Genomic DNA, 24,789 nt, shown 5'->3' on the forward strand with positions numbered 1-24,789 from the left:
CTTTTAAGTATAATTTTCAAAACTTAGAAAACAAGTCCACAGTAATGAAATCTCTCAAGCTACAAATGTAAGCAAGATGTCATGGAAACTTATCAACAAGTATCAAAAAACCTCCACAACTAGGGACAGTAAACCCTTATGCATTATACAGGGTGGTAATTTAAAAGAACCCAAAGCATTATGTAACATTTTTCATAAATATTTCATATCACCAACAGGAAATCCAATCCACACTTTAGAAATGTACTGAGGGATACCAAAGCATATCCCTCAAGCAGTGAGTTTTGAATTTAATGAGAGTAAAGAAGATGATATAAGAAAGATAATCCTCACATTAAAGAACAAGTACTCAGCCCGATGGGATGATATGCCGAGTGTAGTTGTGAAAAAATATATAAAAAAATAGTTAAACCACTAACACACCTCATAAACTGCTGTATTAGAAAAGCCCTTATCATAGTAGTTTACAAATAAGCATTGTTAAACCAGTGCATAAGAAGGGCAGTACAAAAGAGGTTAAACTACCACCCAATATCATTGATCGCTACCTTTAGTAACATTTTTGAAATGGTTATCCTTTCTCAGTTTTCTGCTTATTTTGCAAAGAACAAATTGATCACAGAAACACACCATGGCTTTAGTAAAGATCGGCGCCCAACTACTGCAGTTGCTGAATTTCTCCATTAAGTGTACACACTCCTAGACCAGGATATGAAGACAGCTGGCATATTCTTAGATCTTTTCAAAGCCTTTGACTCAGTCAATCATGGGTTGCTCATTAAGAAATTGAAGGCTTACAACATTAAGGATTCATCTATGCAATTACTGACCATGTACTTGAGAAATCTCAAACAATGTACTAAACTTTCATGTAAGATTTCCAATCTTCTAGAGATACAGTAATCCAGAGGGTACTGCAGGGATCGATTGTTGGTCTCTTTCTCTTCTTGGTTTATGTCAATGACGTGACACAACCCTCCAACTCACATCTAGTAACCTATGTTAATGACACCTCCCTCTTATTTCATGAAATTGCACCCAGTTGCAACTAAGGGTGTGATGGAAGTAACCATTTATTTTCTACACCAGGGTCTAAACACCAACATCAGTAAATCCCAGCTACTAACATTTAAAACAACTGTTTCTCATGAGGCTGAAATCAACAGTATTTGTGGTATTACATCAGCAGAAACAGATAACATTAAACTTCTTGGTGTCCACCTGGACAAAAATCTCAGTTGGTAAACCACATTACTTCTGTGTGTGAGAAAATCAGCAGTAGCTTGTATCTTATGAATCAGTTGGCAAAAATAGTGCCAATCCAAACACTGAAAATTGTTTACTGTGGAACAGTTTATTCATTTCTTAATTATAGTATTGAGCTGTGGGGTTGTGCAACAGACCTGCACCTGAATGGAATATTAGTGTTATGGAAAACAGCCATTAGGTTAATGCATGGACTAAAGCCCAGAGAGTCCTGTCATGAAACCTTTGTCCAAAAAAATATCTGACAGTACATTCCTTGTATTTGTATAAACTTATTATATTTTTTCTGACTAGTAAAAGCAAACTAAATAAGTGCGGTGATACTGGAAGTAAGAGGAACTATTTCAGGCAGAGAACAAAATTAAAAATAACTGACAATAGTCCTTAAATTACTGGGCAGATATGGTTCAAAAAGCTGACACAAGCTTTGAAAACTTGTGAACGTAATCTGTTGCAAAGGAAGTTAAAAGTCTTCTTAGTAAATAAATGTTTATATTCACTCAATGAATTCTAATCTACTTGCCCTCTCTTGTAACACGTAATATAATTAGTATAGTAAGATGAATGTATGTACCATTACTGTATGTAAGTGCTGTCTATAGTAATCTACTCTACCTATGTATGACATTTGCAAAAGACAGCTTGATGGCTTACACTCAAAAAATGTAAATAAATAAATAAATAAATATAGTCATGTTTACAAAGAGAAAATGTATCGCATTTGTAAAACTATTGACACATTCTACACCACAGTAAGTTATCACCCAAAGGAGAGAATTAAACTAATGGCTGTAAAAATGAAATAATCATATTTATTTCTTTATTCAGCCTTTCAATTTATTTTGAGTGATATATTTGTATCATTACATATATGTCTCAGATTTTGATTATACAATGACTGTTACATAGTGTATACTACAGTTTAGTGCAATTACACAATGCTGCAGATTACATACATGGCTGTGTGCTTAAATGCATTAACATTCTTTATTTGGCTGATAGTGTTTGGAAGGAAACTGGGTAGTTACACCCCTATGTATGTTAAACTTTTCTCATAAAGACTTGTCCTGTGTTGGTTTGTTTTCAGTTTCCAACAGTTTCTTATTTGCTATTGGTTAACTCCATGATTTTTCCTAAAACTGCTAATGTTCTTCTTAGGTGTACTTATAGTCTGTGTTAAAATATCTAACTGTTTAAATTTTGGTCTGCAGCTTGTCTGATGTTTCTCATTGGTCATTATGCAAATAGCACTTTCCTGTATGATGATTATCTTCCTCATATTTATTGAGCTCCCTGATAATTCTATTTAATATGATATTATGGCTTCAAAGTTTGCAAAGTAAAATGTTTTGAGGATTTCAACACTAACAGTTTTGGCTAACTACTGTAACACATAGCAGCCTGAGTTTAATTTACTATTTTTGCTATTGATGTGCTTTGTCCATGTTAATTTATCATTAAGGTACTTGCTCAAGTTTGTTCTCATTGATTTTTGGCACTAACCCATCTTTTTACAAAGTACATAATATTTGTTATTTTTTTAATTTTTTGGGAATAAAATTCAGTATTCAGTTGCCAAATATATTTTTATTGCATTTTAACAGTTTCAACAAATTAATTTGCTATCTTCAGAAGCCTATAAAATCAGGAATATTATAAATCTTTAAACCTTGGCTATACATTTTGTAGTTTAATAGAAGTTGATTATTTCTCAACCAGTTATCTAGTTTATGTAATACACTTTCAGCTCCACATGTAGCTTCTCCTAGATCCGTTCCTGTGATTAAAATATTGGTGTCATCTGCAAATAGTATGGATTTTTGTAGGGTTTCATCTGGAAGGTCATTAATATACAAGATATCCCAGGGGGAATAGTCAATATTCAGGAATATGAAAGAATGTTTTGTACTGGTGAACATGGGCTCTAAAATGTGTACCTTAAGAGCTATGAACACTTCTTTACTTTTGACATTGTGAAACAGAGCTCTTCTACTGCAGGCTCTTTGCTTTCAATATTTTAGGAGGAGGCAGTACTGTCTAAAACAAGAAAAATATGTCTGGTAAACACTGGCTTTAAAAACGCATACCTAGAGACGTGTTTCACAGTAGCGAATATGAACAAGTGCTCATAACTCTTAAAGTGTACCCTAAAACCTGTTGTTTATGGTCAATTTTTCCTTGTTTGGGTCCATACTATCACCTCTCAAAATATGAAAAGTAAAGAGTTTGCCGAAGAAGAGATTTGTTTCATATTACTGAAGATGAAGAAGTGCTCATAGCTCGTAAGGGATACATTTTAGAGCTCATGTTTGTAAGCCTTTTTCACTTTTATAAGTCCTGTCGTATTCCTGAATACTGACCATTCTTCCTGGAACAGCCTGTATTCCAGGAATAGTAGTGATTTTAGGACACTTCCCTGAGGAACTGGTGTTTCTACTTTTTGATATCTGTTCACTAAGAAAGATTTTATCAAACTGAATGCAATCCTTCTCACCCCATATAATTTTGAATTTTCCAAAATAATCTTGTCTCCTCATCTGGTATTTCTACTTTTTGATATCTGTTCACTAAAAAATTTTTTATCAGATTGAATGTAGTGCTTCTCACTGCATATAATTTTTGATTTTTCAAAATAATCTTATGATTCACTTAGCTGAAAGCTTTTTATAGGTTGCGGCATATCCCCATTGTTGACTTTTTCTTGTCAAGTATTCCTGTACAAGCTCTTGTGTTGCTGAAGTAATAGATTTGAACCCATGTTGGCTTCTTGATAGAATATTCTGTGATGTAAAGAAGCTTATTAATCTGTTATACAGAGTAAATTTGAAAATTGTAGGTGTTATTGGTATAATATGAACATGTTTGTAGTTTCCGTGTTCTGTAGAGGCACCTCTGTTTTAGAGAAGAGCACCCTAACAACTTTTAGACTCTCTGGATACAGTCCTACTGTGATGGCTGCACTAATCATGTTGGTCAGGTGCTTAATGATAAATCAAATGATAGTTTAATAATCCTATGTGAGATACTTAGATGTCCTGGGTCTTGGTGTTTGTCAACTTGTGTATGATTCTTGTTATTTCTTTCTCACTAGCTGGATATAGGAATATAGAACTTTGTAGTGGACATCCTTTTTGTTTAAGCATTCATAGTGTTTCACATGTTGTTGGAGTTGACATATCCTGTGTTAGGTTTTTTGCATACATTTATGAAGTAGTCATAAATGATTTGGCTATATTTTCCGTGTTTTCTTGTAATGAATTATCCTATCTGATTTCCTTGGGGCTGTTAATTTAAAAGTTGCCTTTCCTGTTTCTGAATTTATCATTATTCACACTGTTTCTGCATTATTATCTAAGCTGATAATGTTATCTTCAACAGCCATTTCCTTTGAAAATTTTGTAACTTTGGTCTAGATTTTTTTATATTCCTTATAATATCATTTGAAATGTGAACAATTAGTTTCGTGTTTAATGATACTGTGACTTTTCCAAAAAATAATGATGCCCTTTATAATCCATTTGTTCAGTCTCTCTTTACTTTTTACACATCTGTTTTTGACAGGGGTGCTCCTTAGTATATTCACAATATTTGGTTGTGAAGCTGTTTACACTTTGTTTGTCATTTTGGATTTCAGTCCAGTCTTCATTAACCATATTGTGATTAAAGGTACTTATGTTGTTGTCATGGATTTCTTAATGTTTAAGACAGAGCTTTCTGGGCTTAAAACTTTGTTCTACTGAGATCACTTGTTCTTTGTGATCAGACAGACAGTTTTGAGTTACAGTTACTGCATGGTTGTCTGACTGTATGTTGTTGACAATATAATCTGTAGCATAGGTACTGTTTGTAGTAATTCTAATATAGTTGTTGACTGTGTGTTGCAAATTGTGTGAAATCAGTAGTGAGCTGAGACCCTCTTTCAATTTTGGTAGCTTACTACGAGTATAATCAGTGTTAACGCCGCCACTCAATAATATTTTATTGTTTCCTTTGCAACTGCTAACTGTCTTTAACACACACGTAATTTTCTCAAAAATGACTTGGGACTCTGTACTGACATAAAAAGTAAATAAGATAAATTAAATTAAGTAGGTGAAGGAAGAAAGGAACAGAAAATTAGCTGAAAAATGAGACAGCATAAAGATAGCTGTGAACAGCTACTAAAAGAAACAGCTTCAAGACCCACAGGAGAGTGTCATGGAAATGCTAAACAACCTAAATAGACAAACACTTGAAGATAGACACCAACTGTTTCATGAAGTCATGCTTACAAAGTTTCAAAAACCAGTATTAAGTAAGGAATACAGAAAGATACTACCGACTCCTACATGTTGAGTATAGGTCAAAATTAGATTGATTGCAGTGAAAGCAGTCATTCTTCCAGTGCTATACAAACTAATGGAATGGTAAGACATTATATGTTGTACAGAGGTATGTACCCACTGCCGTGCACTTTACAGTGGTCTGCAAAGTACAAATGCAGATGTGTACATAGACTTACAAAGTGAAAGAAGGGATTCAGAGGAGGGAAATTTGAGATGTAGCCTTTGATTTCTTCATTCATAAATTTGTGAGCCTTGTTACAATTGCTCTTATTTGCAGAGTGTAGCAGTTGTTGCTCTTTTTACGTCTCACATAACATTAGTTCATTTAATTTTGGGCTGAGGATTATTTGAAGTGATATGCAGAGACACTAAAAAATTTCATAAACTTTTGTTATGCTCAGGGATAAATAATATGAATGACCGCCCAAATGTCTTTAGGTTTCAGAGGCCAGTATCATCTTCATTGGATACATGAAACAGCTACGTAACTGTATTGCACAGAGACTGGCCATTACCCCCATAAAAGAACTGGAAAAACAAAAGAATTTGCACCGCATATGGCATCGTAACCTGAAAGCTAAGGCTGATATAATAAGATTAAGAGATGAACTTGAAACTCAGAGGAATGAAGGTAATGCACAGCTTGCAGAAAAAGATATCTCAATTCAGAAGAATGAGGAACATATTGATAAATTGAAAAAACACTGTAAGGATAACATTAAAAAAAGAATGTGAGTAAAATTAATTCCTACTTTTGTGACAGACAGATTTTGCATTTGAAATAATACAATGTGAATTGTGAATAGATAAAATCTTCCAATATGTTAGTTAAATAAGGTGTGCATGCGATCCTGTGTGGTCTTTGTGAAAGTAATAGAGGTGACCGTGCAACTCAAGGTTTGAATCATGTGTCAGATGGTTCTGTTAGTTGAATCATATTCAGGTGAAGCAAGGATTCAGATTTGAGTCCTGGTCTGGCACAGTTTTAATCTGTCAGGAAGTTTTGTGGAATGGTCATTTGCATTAATATAAAACTGCAGCCCAGAGCTCATTGGTATGGCTTGATCATCTATCTAAGAGACAGAAATGGACCATTAGATTAATCTAGGATGTACTGGACTAACACTACACATAAAAAACACAAATTTCTTGTCTTTAGACAAAAAAAAATTGAGCTTGCAGTTATTTATCAATAACATAATTGAAAAATTCAGATTGTGTTATATAAAGCCTGCATTTCTCTTTCATCATATGGTCAAAATAATTCATGTGTGAAATTGTTAAAACAAACAATTTAAGATTTTTTTGTATCTCATTATAAAAATTGATACTAATCCAAGTACTTTTTAATCAGATTAGTATAGTTATTACTAGCAGAGCATTTACTTACACCTCTTTCTCTTTTCTGTATATGTAAAGTAAAATATTCTCTTACAGGTACTGTATTTTCAGAAACACAAAGAACAACAAAAATGCTATAAATATATTTAAATTATAGAGTCATCATAAAAGTCTTCATTCATCTATAATTTAAAGTAAAATAGGAAGAAAGATTAGAGTTTAACCTCTCATCGACAATGCAGTCATTAGAGACAGTATAATGTTCAGTAATTTTCTATTTGTTTTATATATCAGTCATAATCAGTTGTTCCATATCTCTTTTTATTCATGTGTCTTGCACAGAAGAATCCACTAAAAATGTCAGTGTTTGTAAATCACAGTTTCCACGTGTTAACTCATTTGAGCATATGAAATGGATAGATTGCTACTAACCATATAAAGGAGGTGTTGAGTGGCAAATTAGCACATTGAAAAAAACCTGTTAGTTAATATCAATTACTGGACTAAGTCCTGTGTCAGCTGCAGACAAAATACACATGCATAACTCACATACAAATGGCCATGGTCACCTCTGATCACTACGGCCTGACTGTGACTGCATCTAAGGTGAACGGGATAGAAGGATTGATGTGGGGGAAGGTGCTAGGGCTGCCTGTGGGGGTGTGGAAGGATGTGGTTGGTCAGGATAGTGGGCTGCTAGGTGCAGCATCAGGAGTTTATACTGGGAAAGAAAGGGCAGGATAGAGGCAAGTATAGGGCAAGAGATGGAATAGGGAAGGGGAAAGAGGCAGGTCGAGGGCAGGGACTGTGGAAGGGTGAGACCAGGGGTTATGGGAAAGAAGGATATGTTGCAGGCAGAGTTCCCACCAGTGAAATTCGGAAAAGCCAGTGTTGGTAGGATGTATCTAGATGGCAAAGATTGTGAAGCAGTAGTTAAATCAAGCACATCATGTTGGCTGGTATGCTCAACAACTGTGTGGTGCAGCTGTCCCTTGGGCACCGTCAGGAAGAAGACAGTCATGTGAATGGCCAGCTCATTAGCGGTCATGCCCAAGTAGAATGCTGCACAGTGATTGCATCTTAGTTGGTAGATCACATGACTGTTTTTACAGATAGCCATATGTTTCAAAGAGTAGGAGATGCTGTGACAGGACTGGAGTAGGTTGTAGTGGGAGTACTAGTAGAAGTAGTAGTAGAAGTAGTAGTAGTAGTCATAGTAGTAGCTTTATTGATCCGTAGATCTCTTTTTAAAAAGATATATGACATGTCAAAATATTTACAAGTTTAGACCAATTTAAAATAAGCTTATTCGTATACAAATATATTTACAGACTTCTAGTTAGACTTAATCATTAGATTTACTCCTGGTATACAATATTTTTTTTACAAATAACTTATTAAATAATGTAATGCCACACCATTCAGTCGTATGTTACTATCAGTTACTACACACACTATACACACATGTTTCATAATGCTTCACTCACTTTGCACACACACACACACACACACACACACACACACACACACTGGTGATCTCTGGGCCATTTTCTGTACCGCAACTTCCCATTTGCTATCCTGAAAAACTGAGTCAGCATCCCTCCATAATGAGTGAGATGTTGAGTTCAGAATGAGGAAGAGGTGTTAGTGTTGTGTTATGCATAGCTTGGGGGTAACTATTTCTAGAAAGGTAAAAAGAAGGGGAAAAAACATAAAGTGAAGGTGTTATGTGGAATGTTGGATGTTTTATAATCATTATTATTATGATTTATGTGTGCAACATTTTTTCATCAAACCCCTACTCTGTTTTATCTAAGTAATCCTTCAATATATAAAATGTATTGCATGGCAGGTACTTTTTAGCTGCCCTTTTAAATAAGTGTATTTTTGCAGTTTCTTTAATCTCTTTTGGTAATTTATTGTACAGTTTTATTTCTTGGTAGAAAATGCTGTTTTGAGTTTTATGTTTATTTTTTCTTGGTAAATGTAAGTTGAGTCTATCTCTTGTTGCATGGTCATGGACAGAGCTGTTTGTGCAGTAATTACCAATGTTATTCACATGGCTCAGTTAAAATCCCCAGTGTTTTGAACAGATCTTTACAATGACCTTGACTAGTATTTTTGGTTATTATTCTTATGACTCTTTTCTGGATTTTGAAAATTGTGTTCATATTTTGTGCGTTTGTTCCACAACAAAGAATGCCATAGCTAATAATTGAGTGTTCATATGAATAATATGTCACTAAAAGACAGTGCATGTTACACACTGATCATAGGATTGTAAGGGCATAACATGCTAATGACATTCTGTTTGCAAGTACCTTTGTGTGTTCACACCACTTCAACTGAGAATCAGTATTCAACATTGTCAGTTTTCCTCTTCAAACTGAAGTTCATGGCATTAGTCTTCTTTATGTTCAATGTCACTTCATTGCTTATTGACCAATCATAAACTTTCTTGAGAGTTTCATTTGCTTTCTCAGCAACGAGTTCTCTTGTTTTCTCAGTGACTATAATATTGCTGTCATCAGCGAAGAGAATTTTTTCACCCTGAGTTACACTAGTGGGAAAATCATTGATGTATATCAGGAATATATATGCTACCTTGCACAACCCCTATATTATTGTATTTTGGTTCTGGTAAGTGTTTTACTATATGTTTAGATCTATTTGACATATGTGTTATCTCTACTCTTTGTACCCTATCTGCTAGGTATGATCGAAACCAGTCATTAGCTACCCCTCTTATTCCTAATGCTTCTAATTTATTTAATAGAATCTTGTGGTTAACTGTATCAAATGCCTTAGAAAAATAAAAAAAAGTATGCCTGTGACACACTCATCTTTATCAAGAGCATCAAGTACAACTTTTATGAATTCTGCTATGTCTGACTCCATATTTTTGCCACTTTGGAAATCAAACTGTGATTCGCTTAAAAGATTGTATTTATTCAGGTAATTCATTAATATGTCTTTCATAATTGCTTCTATTATTTTTGAGCATGCTGACGGTGGGGAAATGGGCTGGTAATTTTCTATGTCTTCTGCAAATAAAGGTACAACTCTTGCCTGTTTTAACTGCTCTGGAAATGTCCGTGATGTGAAGGATTCATTTATTATATTTGTTAAGGGGCCTCATATAATCCCTATGCATTGTTTCAGTCCACACACTGGTACTTCATCTAAGCCTACTGACTTTTTATTTTTTAGTTTTTCAACAGTTTTATTGACCTCATTCTCTGGGTTGGAAGTAACATCATTGTATTTAGTGCAACATTATTTACAGTTGTTATATTTGTTTTGGGGATTTTTTGCTGTAACTTCTCTGCAATACTTGAAAAATGCTTGTTTACATAGTTTTCTAAGTGTTGTGGATCATTTATTACCTTATCCCCCTCCCTTAGCAGTATGTTATTCTGCGATTGTTTGCCTCTCCCCGTTTCCTTTTTTGTAACATCCCAGACAGCTTTGCTTTTATTCTCTGCACTATATATTATTTTGTCATTAAATGGCTTTTTTGCAGCAACCAGCACTTTCCTATAGATCTTTTTGTATCTCCGATAGAAATTTAAGAATTCTGGATCATTGCAAATCTTTTTCATGGAACTGAGGTGTTAACGTGTTTGGGAGGACTTCTCAATACCTGCTGTATCCATCTGTTTTTGAGAGATGTTGATACAGACATGCATACTTTTGGAAATGCCTTTTCAAAGTTCAATTTAAACAATGTGGAGCATTTAGAGAATTTCATATTCACATTGGTTTACTTATACACTTCATCCCAGCTTTGTTTTTCTAGTTCTTTTGAAAAATCTTTTATTTTGATTTCTGCTGGATGTTTGTAGGCTTGTAGTTTAGAGAATGATTCAATGCCTAATTTTACTGTTGTTATTTGACAGAGATGGTCTGCTAGTTCGAGATCTTTTACAGCTACATCACATTTTTCCCTGTCCATATTTTTGGCCACATGGTCAATTACTGATGCATTCATTATAGTAACCCTACTTGCACTATTGACCAATAGGGAGATGCCAAAACTTTGAATGATGTTTATGGAGGTTCTGCTGGATTCATTTATTATATTAGTGTCGATGTTAATGTCCCCACACAGAATTATGTTGACATTTGTACCTGAGACTTTATCTAGAACTTCTGTTAATTTATTGAAAAATGTGTCCACACTACCACTGGGATTAATTTCTTGGCGATATCAAGCCCTGTTAATTCAGCAGCTGATATTTCAAAGTGTTTGTCTTCACTTACTATACTGAGGTCATGTCTTGATTTGAACTGTGTTCTTTATCTGATATAAATGCTTGAAGTAGTTCTGCAGTAAGAGTTTGCCCTTCCATACAATGATAATACTACATGTTGGATTTATGTGTCTCTATACCAGTGCTCAGTAATACAAATTACTGTGCAGTTCAAAGATTGGAGCTCAGCTCCTAGTAGTTGTATTTTATTTTTTTATGATTGCATATTTTGATGGAGGATTGTTAAGTCTGTGAAATGCCCCATGTTACTCTTTCCAATGGTTTGTTTTTCTTTGTGACATCTGGTATGTCTGATATTTGAAGTGTTAAAATCTGTCTTGTGAGTGACTGTTTCAGTACTTTTTAAAGTGCTCGAGATACTCTTTAGCCAGGGGAACCTGTTGTTGGGATTTATCCTAAAAAGACCTACTTTTCCTTCCTATGACAACAGGTATTTGACCATGTGTGGCCCAAGATCCACCCGCTAGGATGTATAGAACAGGTCTTGTTTCTAAGTTGCAGGGATATGAGCCACAGGACAAGGGTTGGGAGCATCAGTGGTATAGGGACAGACAAGGATATTGCATAGGTCAGGTATGCTGTGGGATACCACCGTGGATGGTGTGGGAAGGATGGTGGGAAAAATATTTCTCTTCAGTGCATGAGAGATAGTCAGAATACTGGTGGAGGAAGATTCTGTTGCTCCTGGCCTTGATGGCACTCAGCAGGAAATTAAGGAGAAGGGTCTTGGATTAACTGAAAGAACCAGATGTTTTTGAGAGTTTCAAAGGAGGCATTAGGCAATGATTGACTGAAATACTGGAGAGGAATACAATAGAAGGTGAATGGATAGCTTCGAATGATTAAATACCAATTAGATGAGCAAATAGGAAAAAAGACAAGGACTATTAGAAATCCCTAACCAACAAGGGTGATACTGAATTTAAATTAGGAAAGGAGAAAATATAAAAGTGTAACAAATGAAGCAGACAAAAGGATATACCATCTAAAATCTAACTTGACAGAGAGAACAAATTTTCTAAACAATAGTGGCTCATTCCCAAATGCAAGGCCGTACAAGCATGCATAGTTAGGGGTAGATAGATGCTGCCTTGAAGAAATGTTGTGTGGCTAACAACAGCTCAGGTGGCAATCCAGTACTAAAGGAAAAATGAAAAGCTGATAGGTGGAAGGAATATAAAAGGGCTACACAGGGGAAAAGAGCTTAAAAGCAATATTGTAGAAAGAGAAGAGAAAGTAAATGAAAATGAGATGTGAGGTTTTATATTGCAAGAAGAATTTGACAAGGCATTGAAAGACCTAATTCAGAACAAGGCTCCCTCAGAATCTTGGAGTTTATTGTGAAAGCCAGCCATGACGAAGCTATTCCACCTTTTGTACAAGATATGTATCTCATACCATCAGACTTCAAAAAGAATGTAGTAATTCTGTTGTAACACACAACATAACTAACAGTACATCACTTCATTCAACTGATACAGCACCTTGTGTACAAGATATGTATCTCATACCCTCAGGCTTCGAGAAGGATGTAGTAATTCTGTTGTAACACACAACATAACTAATAGTACATCACTTCATTCAACTGATACATTTTACAGTTCAAGTGCAGTACAAGTATCGCAACATAGTACACAGTCCAAAAGAATATGCCACAGGAATAATCCAGTATGAAAGCAAATAGTTGTGTTTGTTTGGAACAGTCTGTGTCCAGATCTTTGAGCAAAGACTAAAAGGGTCTCTCTCTCTCTGGCAGCTGAGCCCAAATGTGGCAAATGTGGAAAAATGGTTGAGTTGTAACATCATCTGGTCAGTGGCAGTGGTGTCAATTCCTTTGAATACCCACTGAGCTGCTGGTAGTTCCATGGGTTACTGTACCACAGTCCTTCCCCCATATGGGGGTATGAGCAACATTGCATGGGTGGCCCCACACCTGGCAGGATGCCAAGGGACATTATGAACAAGAGTGACATCTATGAAAGTGTAGGATGGACTTAACTGGTTCCCAGTTGACCTGCACTGGGGCATGCAGCTGGAAGAAACTCACATGGTGGTGGTGTCTGGGTTGTGGCAATGTAGAGGTGATGCCAGACACTCCAGAGAGTACTCCATTTCCGTGTCCAGCTCAAAAGGTGAGGGAACCCCAGTTGGAAGTGCTGCTTGGGAAGGTCTAGCACTTCCTGCTGTGATTCCTCTGATGTCACATCCTAAATGGGTCACCTAGAAAAGGAAAATGATGGTTGCACAGCTGGGGTGGTGTGCTGGGTTGTCGGGGAGGAGCAGGAGGAGGAGGAGGAGGAGGAGGAGGAGGAAGAAGAAGAAGAAGAAGAAGAAGAAGAAGGAAAAGCTCCAGAGCTGGAATGGGAAAGTAAGGAGATGGGGTAAAAAAGGAATATTGCACAGTGTTGCTGTGACGAGTGTCCTGGAGCACGACTGGGGATGGAGGTGGCTGGTCACCTTGATGTGTGCAGAATTGGTTATGATAACACTCCACTGCCCTGTCACCTGTGTCCAGGATACACATATGGTGGCCCTCTGCTACCAGATGACCACTGGGATCCTGTGATCACATCTACATCCTTCGCAGGCTGAAGTTCATCTTGAAAGATGACATGGCTGAGATATTCCAGTGATGGCTGTAAGAACTTGAATTTGTTTAAATTACATTCAAGGCTGGTGGCCTGTAGAGTGCTGAAGAGTTTCCAGTGGTATTGAAAATGTTCCTCTGTTCTGACCGTAGTGACAACAATATCATCTAAATAATTAATACATACTGGAAAATGTGTAAGCAGTTGTTCAAAGAACCACCTGAAAAGGACTGGGACACTGCAATTCCCAAAAGTAAATGTTTAAACTTATAAAGGCCATGTACTGACAAGCAATACCTTTTGTGATTCTTCATGAAGGGGCAGCTGCAAGTAAGCTTTGGCCAGGTCAGTTTTAAGGAATACTGCCCATCCGAGAGTGTGGTAAAGCTTTTTCCGGCTTTGGAATGGGATAAATGTTGATTTAAAACTGTGAGTTTACTCTGACAGCAAAATCACCACATAACCAAAGTTTTCCTGAACGTTTCTCAACAATTACCAGTAGTATTTCCTGCTTGCTAACAAAAATGAGTTCAGTGACAGGAAGTTTTGTGTCTGTCCAACTCATCTTTTACTGATACACACAGTGCTAAAGGTATAAGCCAATTATGAAAGAAGTGGGGCATGCTGATTTCTTTAATGTGATGTGCACTGTGATGTTCTTTGCTTTGCTGAAGCCTATGGAAACATTGTCTGGGCACTCCTTACAAATGTCTTTTAGCTCCTTAAAAGATTTGTGGTTGGAGAGGATGTCAGTGCCAAATTCAAAAGTGAAAAATGCATCCAAGCTGAAAAGGTTTTCCACATTTGCACTGTGCATCACAAGAAAGGTTTGCCATGCTTGCACTGTATACCAAGAAGAAGATGAGATGCTGTATGATGTTTTTAGATGCTGCTTCAATAGTAAATTGACTTTTAATCAGAACCTGCTGCTTGCTGTTCGTCACTAGGTGGTGAGCAGTTGGATTGATGTGATGGTGCACCAAGTTGGAGGTATGTTCAACAAGAGAGCTGATCTTTGGTGTATTACTGTTGTTGTACATTTATGTTGCACATTGTAAGCATAATGAACAATTTCTTTGGTGTCACCATTGCATTTTGAGAGTTCAAGGTAACTGCATTAATATCTCTAGTACCTCCTGCCGCGGAAGTCGAACACGCGCCAGAACAAATGGACGTGGCCAGCCCATAGAGGGCTCCGCATCCGCGGCGGCTCTTCTGCACAGCGGCTCTCACGCAGCGAGGGCGCCACCGCTACACCACTTGCAGACCGCGGCCAATAGCCGCTCCCTCCGGTTTCGTATATAGGGACCCGCTCTGCCCTAGTCCAGTCAGTCTGGTACTCGCTCTGGATTGTGTCTCTATCTTGGCGGTACTGCGTTCTGGTCGTTGCTCGTTGTTGACATTTGCCTGGCTCTGGTTCTGAGTGGATTTACTGTTGGTGTTTGGTGTTGTGATTTCTACAAGCCTCCGATGTTTATCTCTTCCTTGTCATGTCGGTCATAGTCGGTCGTTGTCGGTTGTTGTCTGGTTGTCGGTGGTTTGTCGTCCGACTCGTCCTTGTGTTTATCTGGTGGTGCGTGCTCCACCGCCGGCGACTTCCCCACCTGGTGGCTCTGATCCGCAGCCCAAGGCGTTCCTGTGGTTGGATTTGGTTACTACAATATCCATTTGGTCCTGCTGAGTGCCAGAATGAGAACACTTGACACACAGAAGTGAAATATTACAAGCAACACATTGTGACCATATATTGGAGCTGTTGCCGGAGGAATGCTTGTGAAGACAGTCTGGACGTGACAGGTGTGTGTTCCCACTGAGTGGCTGAGACTTTGACCCTCCTTTGTGAGGTGAAGCAATAGCTCAGCAGTGTTTACATTTGGGCATAGCTACTTTCTCATTGTACACTATGCTATATGTATTACCTGAATCAGAAATGTGGCCACCACATCTGTCTATATGGTGGTTAGCTGACTGGGAGACTTAAAACAATTGAGCCAATTTCAAGACCACCCCCAAGGTGGGGGTTATTGATTGCAAAGCTTTTTGTTGTAAAGTGAAACCTTTCAAGAAGACCAACCCTTCAAGCCAACCTCCTCTCTAAATGACCATATTTTCAAAGAATGGACATAAACTTCCTTAAGACCAATGCATCTTTATCCTCTGTAAGATAATCACCCCTCTACCAGCCAATGACCACTCTTTAACTGACAATGTCATCCCTTTAAGATGACCACAAACAATCATGGAACAGGGAGTTACAACATTGTATTACTGTAAGACTTCTCATTGACAATGTGACATGACAGTCTCTAAAATTTCATTGTCATTGGTACTTATAATAGTAAACTGTTCCAATTTTTACTATGTAGTGACAAGTCATGGCTACTTCAAATAAATGTAAACTTGTTGTTTTTCACTAGAACAGCGAGTTTATGTTGTTAGAGAGAGTGAAAAAGGAAAATCTCAGTGTCAGTTAGTGAGCGAGTTTGACTGTGGAAAAAGTCAAGTATAGAATACAATTGCAAACTGTGACAGGTGTGTTAAGGAATGAAAAAAAAGATAAGTTAACAAAAATTCAAATAAAAGGTGGCGACAACCATTTGTAGAGATGTTAATATAATGTTGTTTTAGAATGGTTTAATAGAGCACGTACCAAAGTATTGCATATTAGTGGATTGATGTTACAAGAGAAGCTGTTAAATTTGCTTCTGATCTCAGAATTCCTAATTTCAGTGCAAGAAATGACTTGTTGGATTGATCTGTTGTTTGAACAATATTGTTTTCCAAGCAGTCTATGGAGAAAGTGCAGAAGTTAATCAAAATGATTCAACATAAGCTGAGACTTAGTGTAAGTACAAGTGAGTCTTGTGATAGTGACATTTACAACAGGGATGAAACTCATTTATTTTTTAGAGCTACTCCAGACAAAACACTAACTGTGAAGGGTTATCAGTGCAAAGGCAAAATGGTGAAACAAAGATTAATGATTGGTCTTTGTGATAACTCCTGTGTGAAAAAGAAGAACCACTAATGATGCAAACAGCAAATTGTCCACAGTGCTTCAAAAACAATATTTCCTAACTTGGTGTTTCTTGACATGAAAATAAAAACGCATCGATGATGTGTGATATTTTTCTTTTTGACTGAGTAACTTAGCTGCGTGAAGAGTTCGACAGAGCACTGAAAGACCTGAGTCGAAATAAGGCCCCGGGAGTAGAACACGTTCCATTAGAACTACTGACGGCCTTGGGAGAGCCATTCCTGACAAAACTCTACCATCTGGTGAGCAAGATGTATAAGACAGGCGAAATACCCTCAGACTTCAAGAAGAATATAATAATCCCAATCCCAAAGAAAGCAGGTGTTGACAGATGTGAAAATTACTGAACTATCAGTTTAATAAGTCACAGCTGCAAAATACTAACGCAAATTCTTTACAGACGAATGGAAAAACTAGTAGAAGCCGACCTTGGGGAAGATCAGTTAGGATTCCGTAGAAATATTGGAACACGTGAGGCAATACTGACCCTACAGCTTATCTTAGAAGCTAGATTAAGGAAAGGCAAACCTACGTTTCTAGCATTTGTAGACTTAGAGAAAGCTTTTGACAATGTTGACTGGAATACTCTCTTTCAAATTCTGAAGGTGGTAGGGGTAAAATATAGGGAGCGAAAGGCTATTTACAATTTGTATAGAAACCAAATGGCAGTTATAAAGAGTTGAGGGACATGAAAGGGAAGCAGTGGTTGGGAAGGGAGGGAGACAGGGTTGTAGCATCTCCCTGATGTTATTCAATCTGTATATTGAGCAAGCGGTGAAGGAAACAAAAGAAAAATTCGGAGTAGGTATTAAAATCTATGGAGAAGAAATAAAAACTTTGAGGTTCGCCGATGACATTGTAATTCTGTCAGAGACAGCAAAGGACTTGGAAGAGCAGTTGAACGGAATGGATGGTGTCTTGAAGGGAGGATATAAGATGAACATCAAAAAAAGCAAAACGAGGATAATGGAATGTAGTCGAATTAAGTCGGGTGATGTTGAGGGTATTAGATTAGGAAATGAGACACTTAAAGTAGTAAATGAGTTTTGCTATTTGGGGAGCAAAATAACTGATGACGGTCGAAGTAGAGAGGATATAAAATGTAGACTGGCAATGGCAAGGAAAGCGTTTCTGAAGAAGAGAAATTTGTTAACATCAAGTATTGATTTAAGTGTTAGGAAGTCGTTTCTGAAAGTATTTGTATGGAGTGTAGTCATGTATGGAAGTTAAACATGGACGATAAATAGTTTGGACAAGAAGAGAATAGAAGCTTTCAAAATGTGGTGCTATAGAAGAATGCTGAAGATTAGATGGGTAGGTCACATAACTAATGAGGAGGTGTTGAATAGGATTGGGGAGAAGAGAAGTTTGTGGCACAACTTGACTAGAAGAAGGGATCGGTTGGTAGGACATGTTCTGAGGCATCAAGAGATCACCAATTTAGTATTGGAGGGCAGCGTGGAGGGTAAAAATCGTAGAGGGAGACCAAGAGATGAATACACCAAGCAGATTCAGAAGGATGTAGGTTGCAGTAGGTATTGGGAGTTGAAGAAGCTTGCACAGGATAGAGTAGCATGGAGAACTGCATCCAACCAGTCTCAGGACTGAAGACCACAACAACAACAACTTAAATTAAAAAAATGAGCATTATGAAATGTAAAATGCACCATGTCATTGTGGCTAAAAGTTATTGAATGTGGAAGTAAAATTTTTTCCTGCCAACAAAACTTTGTGTGTTCAACATCTTAATGAATGAGTGATCTGGTCTTTTAAATTAAATAACCAAAAGAAGCTTTTGCATTCTGCATCCATGCATGACATACCTAAGTCTGTGACTGTAAGTAATGTTGTTAGTTGGATTAAGAATGAGTGAAATTAGTTGAAAAATGGAACAATTAGAAAGTGCTTCATTAATTTGTTTTCAGTCTTCACAAAATGTGGACGCTGCAGAAGAAGAAGATGGTGGTGAATCAATAAACATCCTGTCATCTGTTCAATGCTGCCAGTATTCAACTGGACATTTCTAGAGTGAACAAAGAAATTTAATGCTTCAAGAGTGACAATAATTGGGAAGACATTGCAGAAATGAACCAGATCCTCAGCTCTGCTTATGATTCCTTAGTGTTTGGAGTGATGAAATGGCACCTTATACTGAGCCCCTGTAGTCCAGCCATCCAGGTGCAATACGACTGGCTGTGCTGTTTATGACATTAGCAGAATTCCACTCATGATGATGTAACATGACAATTACAATGAAAGTTGGCATGTAAGAGAGCACACATTTCATCAAAATCATACTGAGCCAATTCAGTGAGGGGGACAAGCTTGCAAAGCAGCCAATATGTTTGGGGCAGAATGCAAGCCAAGAAGAGCAATTTAGTGGTTGCAGGATCTGTTACTGTACACAGGGTTAAATGCTTCTGGAGTCGCTTCTCATACACATCTCACTCTTCAGTCATTTCAATGTATGGCAGGAACAATTGTGGCTGCATTGCAGTCTGATTGGTAAGCAATTTGGCCAAGAGTGCCTCCTGCTACTTCTGTTCTTCCAGCTGCTGTTGTAAGAATTGTTGAAGAATGACCTCTGTGGATAGGTCTGATAGCAGCTGATGCTGCTCTGTGTCCACGTCCACACAACATAACATGAGATTCAACTACTATTATCACACTTATGTTGTAGCTAGCAACATAAATAATAGTGCACCATATCAATCAGCTGATATATTCTACAGTTCAAGTTCAGTACAAGTATCACAACATAGTACACAATCCAAAAAACAATCCACAAGAATAATCCAGTATAACAGCAAATATATTTGTACATAGAGATTAGTCCATGCACAGTACTGTGAGAAAAGATAAAAGGGTCTGAGCATCTAATAGCAGCAACATACATAGGCAGTTACAGTGAAGCCTGGTCCAGGTATCACTAGAGGGTACTTGTGCGAAAATTTTATGTGATAGATTTGCGGTAATGACTTTCTGTTGTGGCTGAGCCCTGTGATAGCGAAGGCATAAAAAATACTCACCAGTCACTTCCCTCTCTCTTTGCAATTCAAGAGATTGTCCTTCAAACTGCATTCTGTTGGACAATCTGATAATAGTTTTTATTTAGTAGCCATTGTTTGCTGCAGTCATTTATGTAATATCAATTTAGTATGAGCATGCCTTTGCAAGATGCAACAGATACAATAATAATAATAATAATAATAAAGATTTTATTGTCTTTAGGCCATTACAGCAATTAACAACGTCAGATGGAGATACAGTTTATAATACAGTGTGATAAGGTATTGACTACTGAAATATTTTAGCTTATATTACAATAAATGTACAGTGGGTCATCTGTTGGATTACTGCATTTTCCAGTTGAAGAATTCATTGATATCATGGAACGGGTGGGCAATAAACCATTCATGCAGTCTTTCTTTGAATGTATGTTCAGGAAGATCCTGTATAACAAGTGGTAGCTTATTAAATAGTTTGTGCCCTGTGACTTCATAGCTATTTATTGATTTTGATAATCTGTGGTAAGGCTTCTATATGTGTTTGATGCTTCTTGTGTTGTAACAATGTACATTTTCTCTACGTTTCACATCTTGTAGGTTCTTCTTTGTAAAGATTAATACATTGTGTGTATAGAGGTTTATTACTGTCATAATTATTTGTTTAGTAAATAAGGGTTTGCAGTGAGCCTTATATGAAGAATTTGTAATTATCCTAATGGCTTTCTTCTGCAATAATAGGATGTCATGTATATGACTACAGTTACCCCACAAGATAATGCCATAGGATATTATACTTTGGAAAAATGCAAAATAAGATGATCTGATGTATGTTTCAGGTACACAATTTCTTAGTTGTCTTAATAAATAAATTACTCTAGATAGCTTACTACTAATATAGTTTACATGTTGGCCCCAGGATAACTTTTCACCTAAATAAACCCCCAGGAATTTAACAGAACTAGGGGCACCAGATAGTGGCTTGTCTCTTAGAGTGAAGATTATCTGCTGAGTTTTATTTTCATTTAGCAGGAAACCATTTGCTCTGAACCAATATGCTGCGTGAGTGAGTGTATTTTCAGCACAGGTTTTAAGATCATTAAGATTGTTACTGCTATGAAGAAAAGTTGTATCATCTGCATACAATACAGTGGTGGATCAAATGAGGGGATGTCATTGATCATTATCAGAAACAGGAAGGGGCCCAGTACAGATCCCTGAGCCACACCTACTTTAACATTTTCTATGTTTGACATTTCCTTACCAACACAAACTACCTGTTTATGGTTGTTGAGATAAGCTTTTAATAGTCTGAGACTTTCCTTTGATGCCATAGAATTCTAGTTTCTCTTGTAGTGGCGTGTGCTCAACACAGTCAAAGGCCTTGCTTAGGTCACAAAATGGGACCTGAGCAAAGCCTTTGTTTTCAAAAACTTTGAGGATGTAACTGACTACCGTGTTGATTGCATCAATGGTCGACACATTCTTCCTCAACCTGTATTGTGTAGCATTAATTATTCCTAGATTCTCAATGTGAGATGATAATTGTTGGTACATGATGCATTCTATTACCTTGGCGAATGCGGGTACTATTGAAATAGGCCTGTAACTAGATGGAAAGTCTTTATCTCCCTTTTTGTATACTGGGACAATCCTAGACAGTTTTAACTCATCAGGAAAATATCCCTCAAGTAAGCACTTGTTTATGCAATGGGTTAAAGGGTACAGAATGCAGTCACACACTTTTTTTAGCAGGTTGCATGATATCCCATATATATCTAAGCTATCAGATGATTTCAGTTGTTTTATGACCCCTTGTACAAATCTAGGCGATACTTCGGAGAAGGTTAGCATGCTTGTATTTAGTGACTGTGTAACTCAATTTTGGGAGAGTAACTCTGATGGACTAATGTCTGGTTTGATAATTGCATCTCCTATTTATTTCACTGAATTAATAAAAAACTCATTGAGTGTTTGAGGTGGGATATTAATTTTGTCTTTTTTAGTATCTGTGGCAGCACTGTTAATTACTTTCCAAGTGGTTTTGCATTTATTGGTGGAATTATGTATGCTGTTGGCATTGTAGGTTTTTCTGGCTTGCAGGATGGCTTTTTTGTATTCATTCATGCATTCCACAAAGGCTGATTTGGCATAGTCAGACTTCATACTATTGTATATGTTGTACAGTAACAAAACTTGTTTCCTTAGATCTGTCAGCTGTTTAGTGCACCATATATTTTGTCTGTTTTGAGATCTGGGTTTGTGGTTGCTTTCCATTATTTTGATTTTCTTTGTGGGAATACTATGGTTAAATAGGGTCAAGAATGCACTAAAAAATCTATCAAATATTATTTTGGCTGGCAGGTCATTACTTGATGTGTAATGTCCATCGACACTACAATGGCCAAATCAGTCTCTGTCAGCAAGGGAATTACGAAATGTGTTAATTTTATCCTCAGTTACAGCTCTGGTAATCACAACTGTTGGGACAGGTCTGTTTGCATTGCTCCTATTGAGGGGAATTTTGCTTGCATAATTTAGAGATACGGAGTCATGGTCAGAGAATGGGAACACTACAACTTCACATATGTTTTCAGTGGTCTTGAAGTTTATAAAGATGTTATCTAAACATGCTTTGTTTCTTGTGGGCCTGTTATTGACATGATGTAAATTGTATTGTCTTAGTAAGTTTTCCAGATCTACAACACTACCCTTACATTTAGTAACATCAAAATCAGCATTCAAATCACCTCCTATTGCAATATCATAGTGTAGCCATTTAATATTACTTAATTCACTCAGTAGCATGTCCAATTTTTCTAAAAATATGTTAATGCTTCCCTTTGGTCATCTGTAGATGGATACTACTATTAGCTTATGACTATTAATGATTATACCCGTAACTTCAAAGTGCTGTTCATCACACAAGGAATTTGGGTCTAGTTTGGTTATTGTACAATTGAGTGACTGGTTGGAATAAATTGCCACACCACCTCTAATGTGCTCTTTCCTACAATAGCTATTTACTATAATAAAATTGTCAAATTTGGTAACTGCAAGTTCATTCTCATTAGCCCAGTGTTCATTCAGACAGAAAATATCAAACTGGTTATCAAGACCAAACTCATTTATGATAAGTTCTTTATCTTTCGGTCCTTGAATGTTAAGGTAACATATTTTAAGATCCACACTCTTATTGCTTACACACTGAACACTATGGTGATTGGTTTTCAAACCTTTTACAAGGCTTATATTTTGGATTTCTGCCTCTTGTTGCCTTTTACTAAAAAATTGTTCACTTGGAGTGGTAGCACATCTACTGTCGTATGCCTACTCTTTCTTCCTTGTGATGATATTGTAGATGAGGTGGCTACTACAGGAATTGATGGAACTGCTGTTATTGTGTGTGGAGGCACTATTGTGGCATCTGGTGACTGAGGAGATAAGGTTGTTGCTTCTTCTTCTGCTGCTGTTGAATCTTGCTGATGAAGTGTGATAGGTACTGCTACTGCTGCTGCTGCTGTAGGCATTGTTGTGGCAACTGGTGACAGTGGAGATTTGCTTCTGCTGCTATTGAATCCTGTAGATGAAGTGTGGTAGGTACTGCTGCTGCAGCGTTTGTTATGTGTGTAGGTACAATTGCTGCTTCCACCTCTACTGCTGCTATAGAAGTAACCATTTCTTCAGGCTCTGCTTGTGTCAAGCAAGGAACTGGAAGAGCAGAAATTACTTCTTGGTTGTCAGATGCTTTCAGTATCATGCTGATGTTTTGGCACAGAATCTTCTTGCCTCTGTTATTAAGGTGCATGCCATGTTCGTGTAACAGTCTCTTTGCAAAGAGTCCATACTTATAAAATATGCATTTTGGTAGGCCCTGCAAATCTTTGAGTATTGCCTGTTTGCTTTTATGATTTCCACGTTCAGACATGACCATTCCGAAAGTTCATGCCAATGTGGAATTCCAACAACAAAAACTGATTTTTCTTCTGTTGATTTTAGTATTGCCTTAAGGTTTCGTGTTGCACTGTGGAGATCATTTTTATATACATTATTGGCTCCAGCTATGATGACAATATGATGATCATTTTCAGTTTCTATGTTTCTAATGAGTTCTTGGATGGGTGCTCCAGGTTTGACAATACTAGTTGCTTGTATACAATGACTGTAATGTAGTATTTTTGCAATTATACATCCATGGCTATCAGAGAATATTTTCACTTTGAGTTTGTCTTCACTTTTATTGCGGAAGTTTCTGCTCATATGCTTGTCACTATATAGATTCGGCATGTTGTTGTCATCACAGTTTTCCGTGGAGTCCACATTTATATCTGAATCTAGTGCATGAAAATGGTTTTTTGTTACCACAGGAATTCTACAGTCACTGTGTTTCACACGACCAACCCTTTTTGGCCTAGTAAACATTTGTTGCCTTGTTGTTTCTGCCTTTAGGCCTATATCCACTTCAGAGCACTCATTTATTGTAGGTAGGACACTGAAACTGCTTTTATTGCTGTAGTTCGTTCCATTCATTGTATTTATCACCTTTTCACTTCTTTCTTCCGTGATCATGCTAGTCCTGTGCTCCCAGTTCTGTTTTACTTGCTTTGGCAATCGAGATACAGAACAAAACTACACAAGCATCCCACACATAGGAACAGTATTACAAAAGAGGGCAACAAACTTTGTCACCACTTCCCTCACAAAGTTAACACAAGCTCTCTCACCATCCCAAAACAATATAGTCAGGTATATAAAACACATTAATGCTTTTAGACTGAATCACTATGAAAAATCCACTATGATTGTAGACTAAATGTACCCAAAGAGACACTCATTAAAAAACTCTAGGACAGCCCCACCATATTTAACATTGAAGCTAAAAGGTAGAAACTAGTTTTGTTAAAACAACTTTTACCCAAAGAAGTTTACAGAAACACTATAAATGAACAACAT

At 37.0% G+C, this 24,789-nt stretch overlaps 1 protein-coding gene across 1 annotated transcript in view; it reads left to right on the forward strand.

Moving 5' to 3' along the window:
- The window catches only part of LOC126151058 (putative leucine-rich repeat-containing protein DDB_G0290503), a 105,355-nt gene that overhangs the window by 48,580 nt on the left and 31,986 nt on the right, over nt 1-24,789 (forward strand). The window contains exon 2 of the mRNA XM_049915917.1: nt 6,030-6,322. Coding sequence (XP_049771874.1) covers nt 6,030-6,322 — 293 coding nt within the window. The remainder of the gene's footprint in view (nt 1-6,029; nt 6,323-24,789) is intronic.

Source organism: Schistocerca cancellata, chromosome 2 (genome assembly GCF_023864275.1).
Source record: "Schistocerca cancellata isolate TAMUIC-IGC-003103 chromosome 2, iqSchCanc2.1, whole genome shotgun sequence".
Lineage (NCBI taxonomy): Eukaryota > Metazoa > Arthropoda > Insecta > Orthoptera > Acrididae > Schistocerca > Schistocerca cancellata.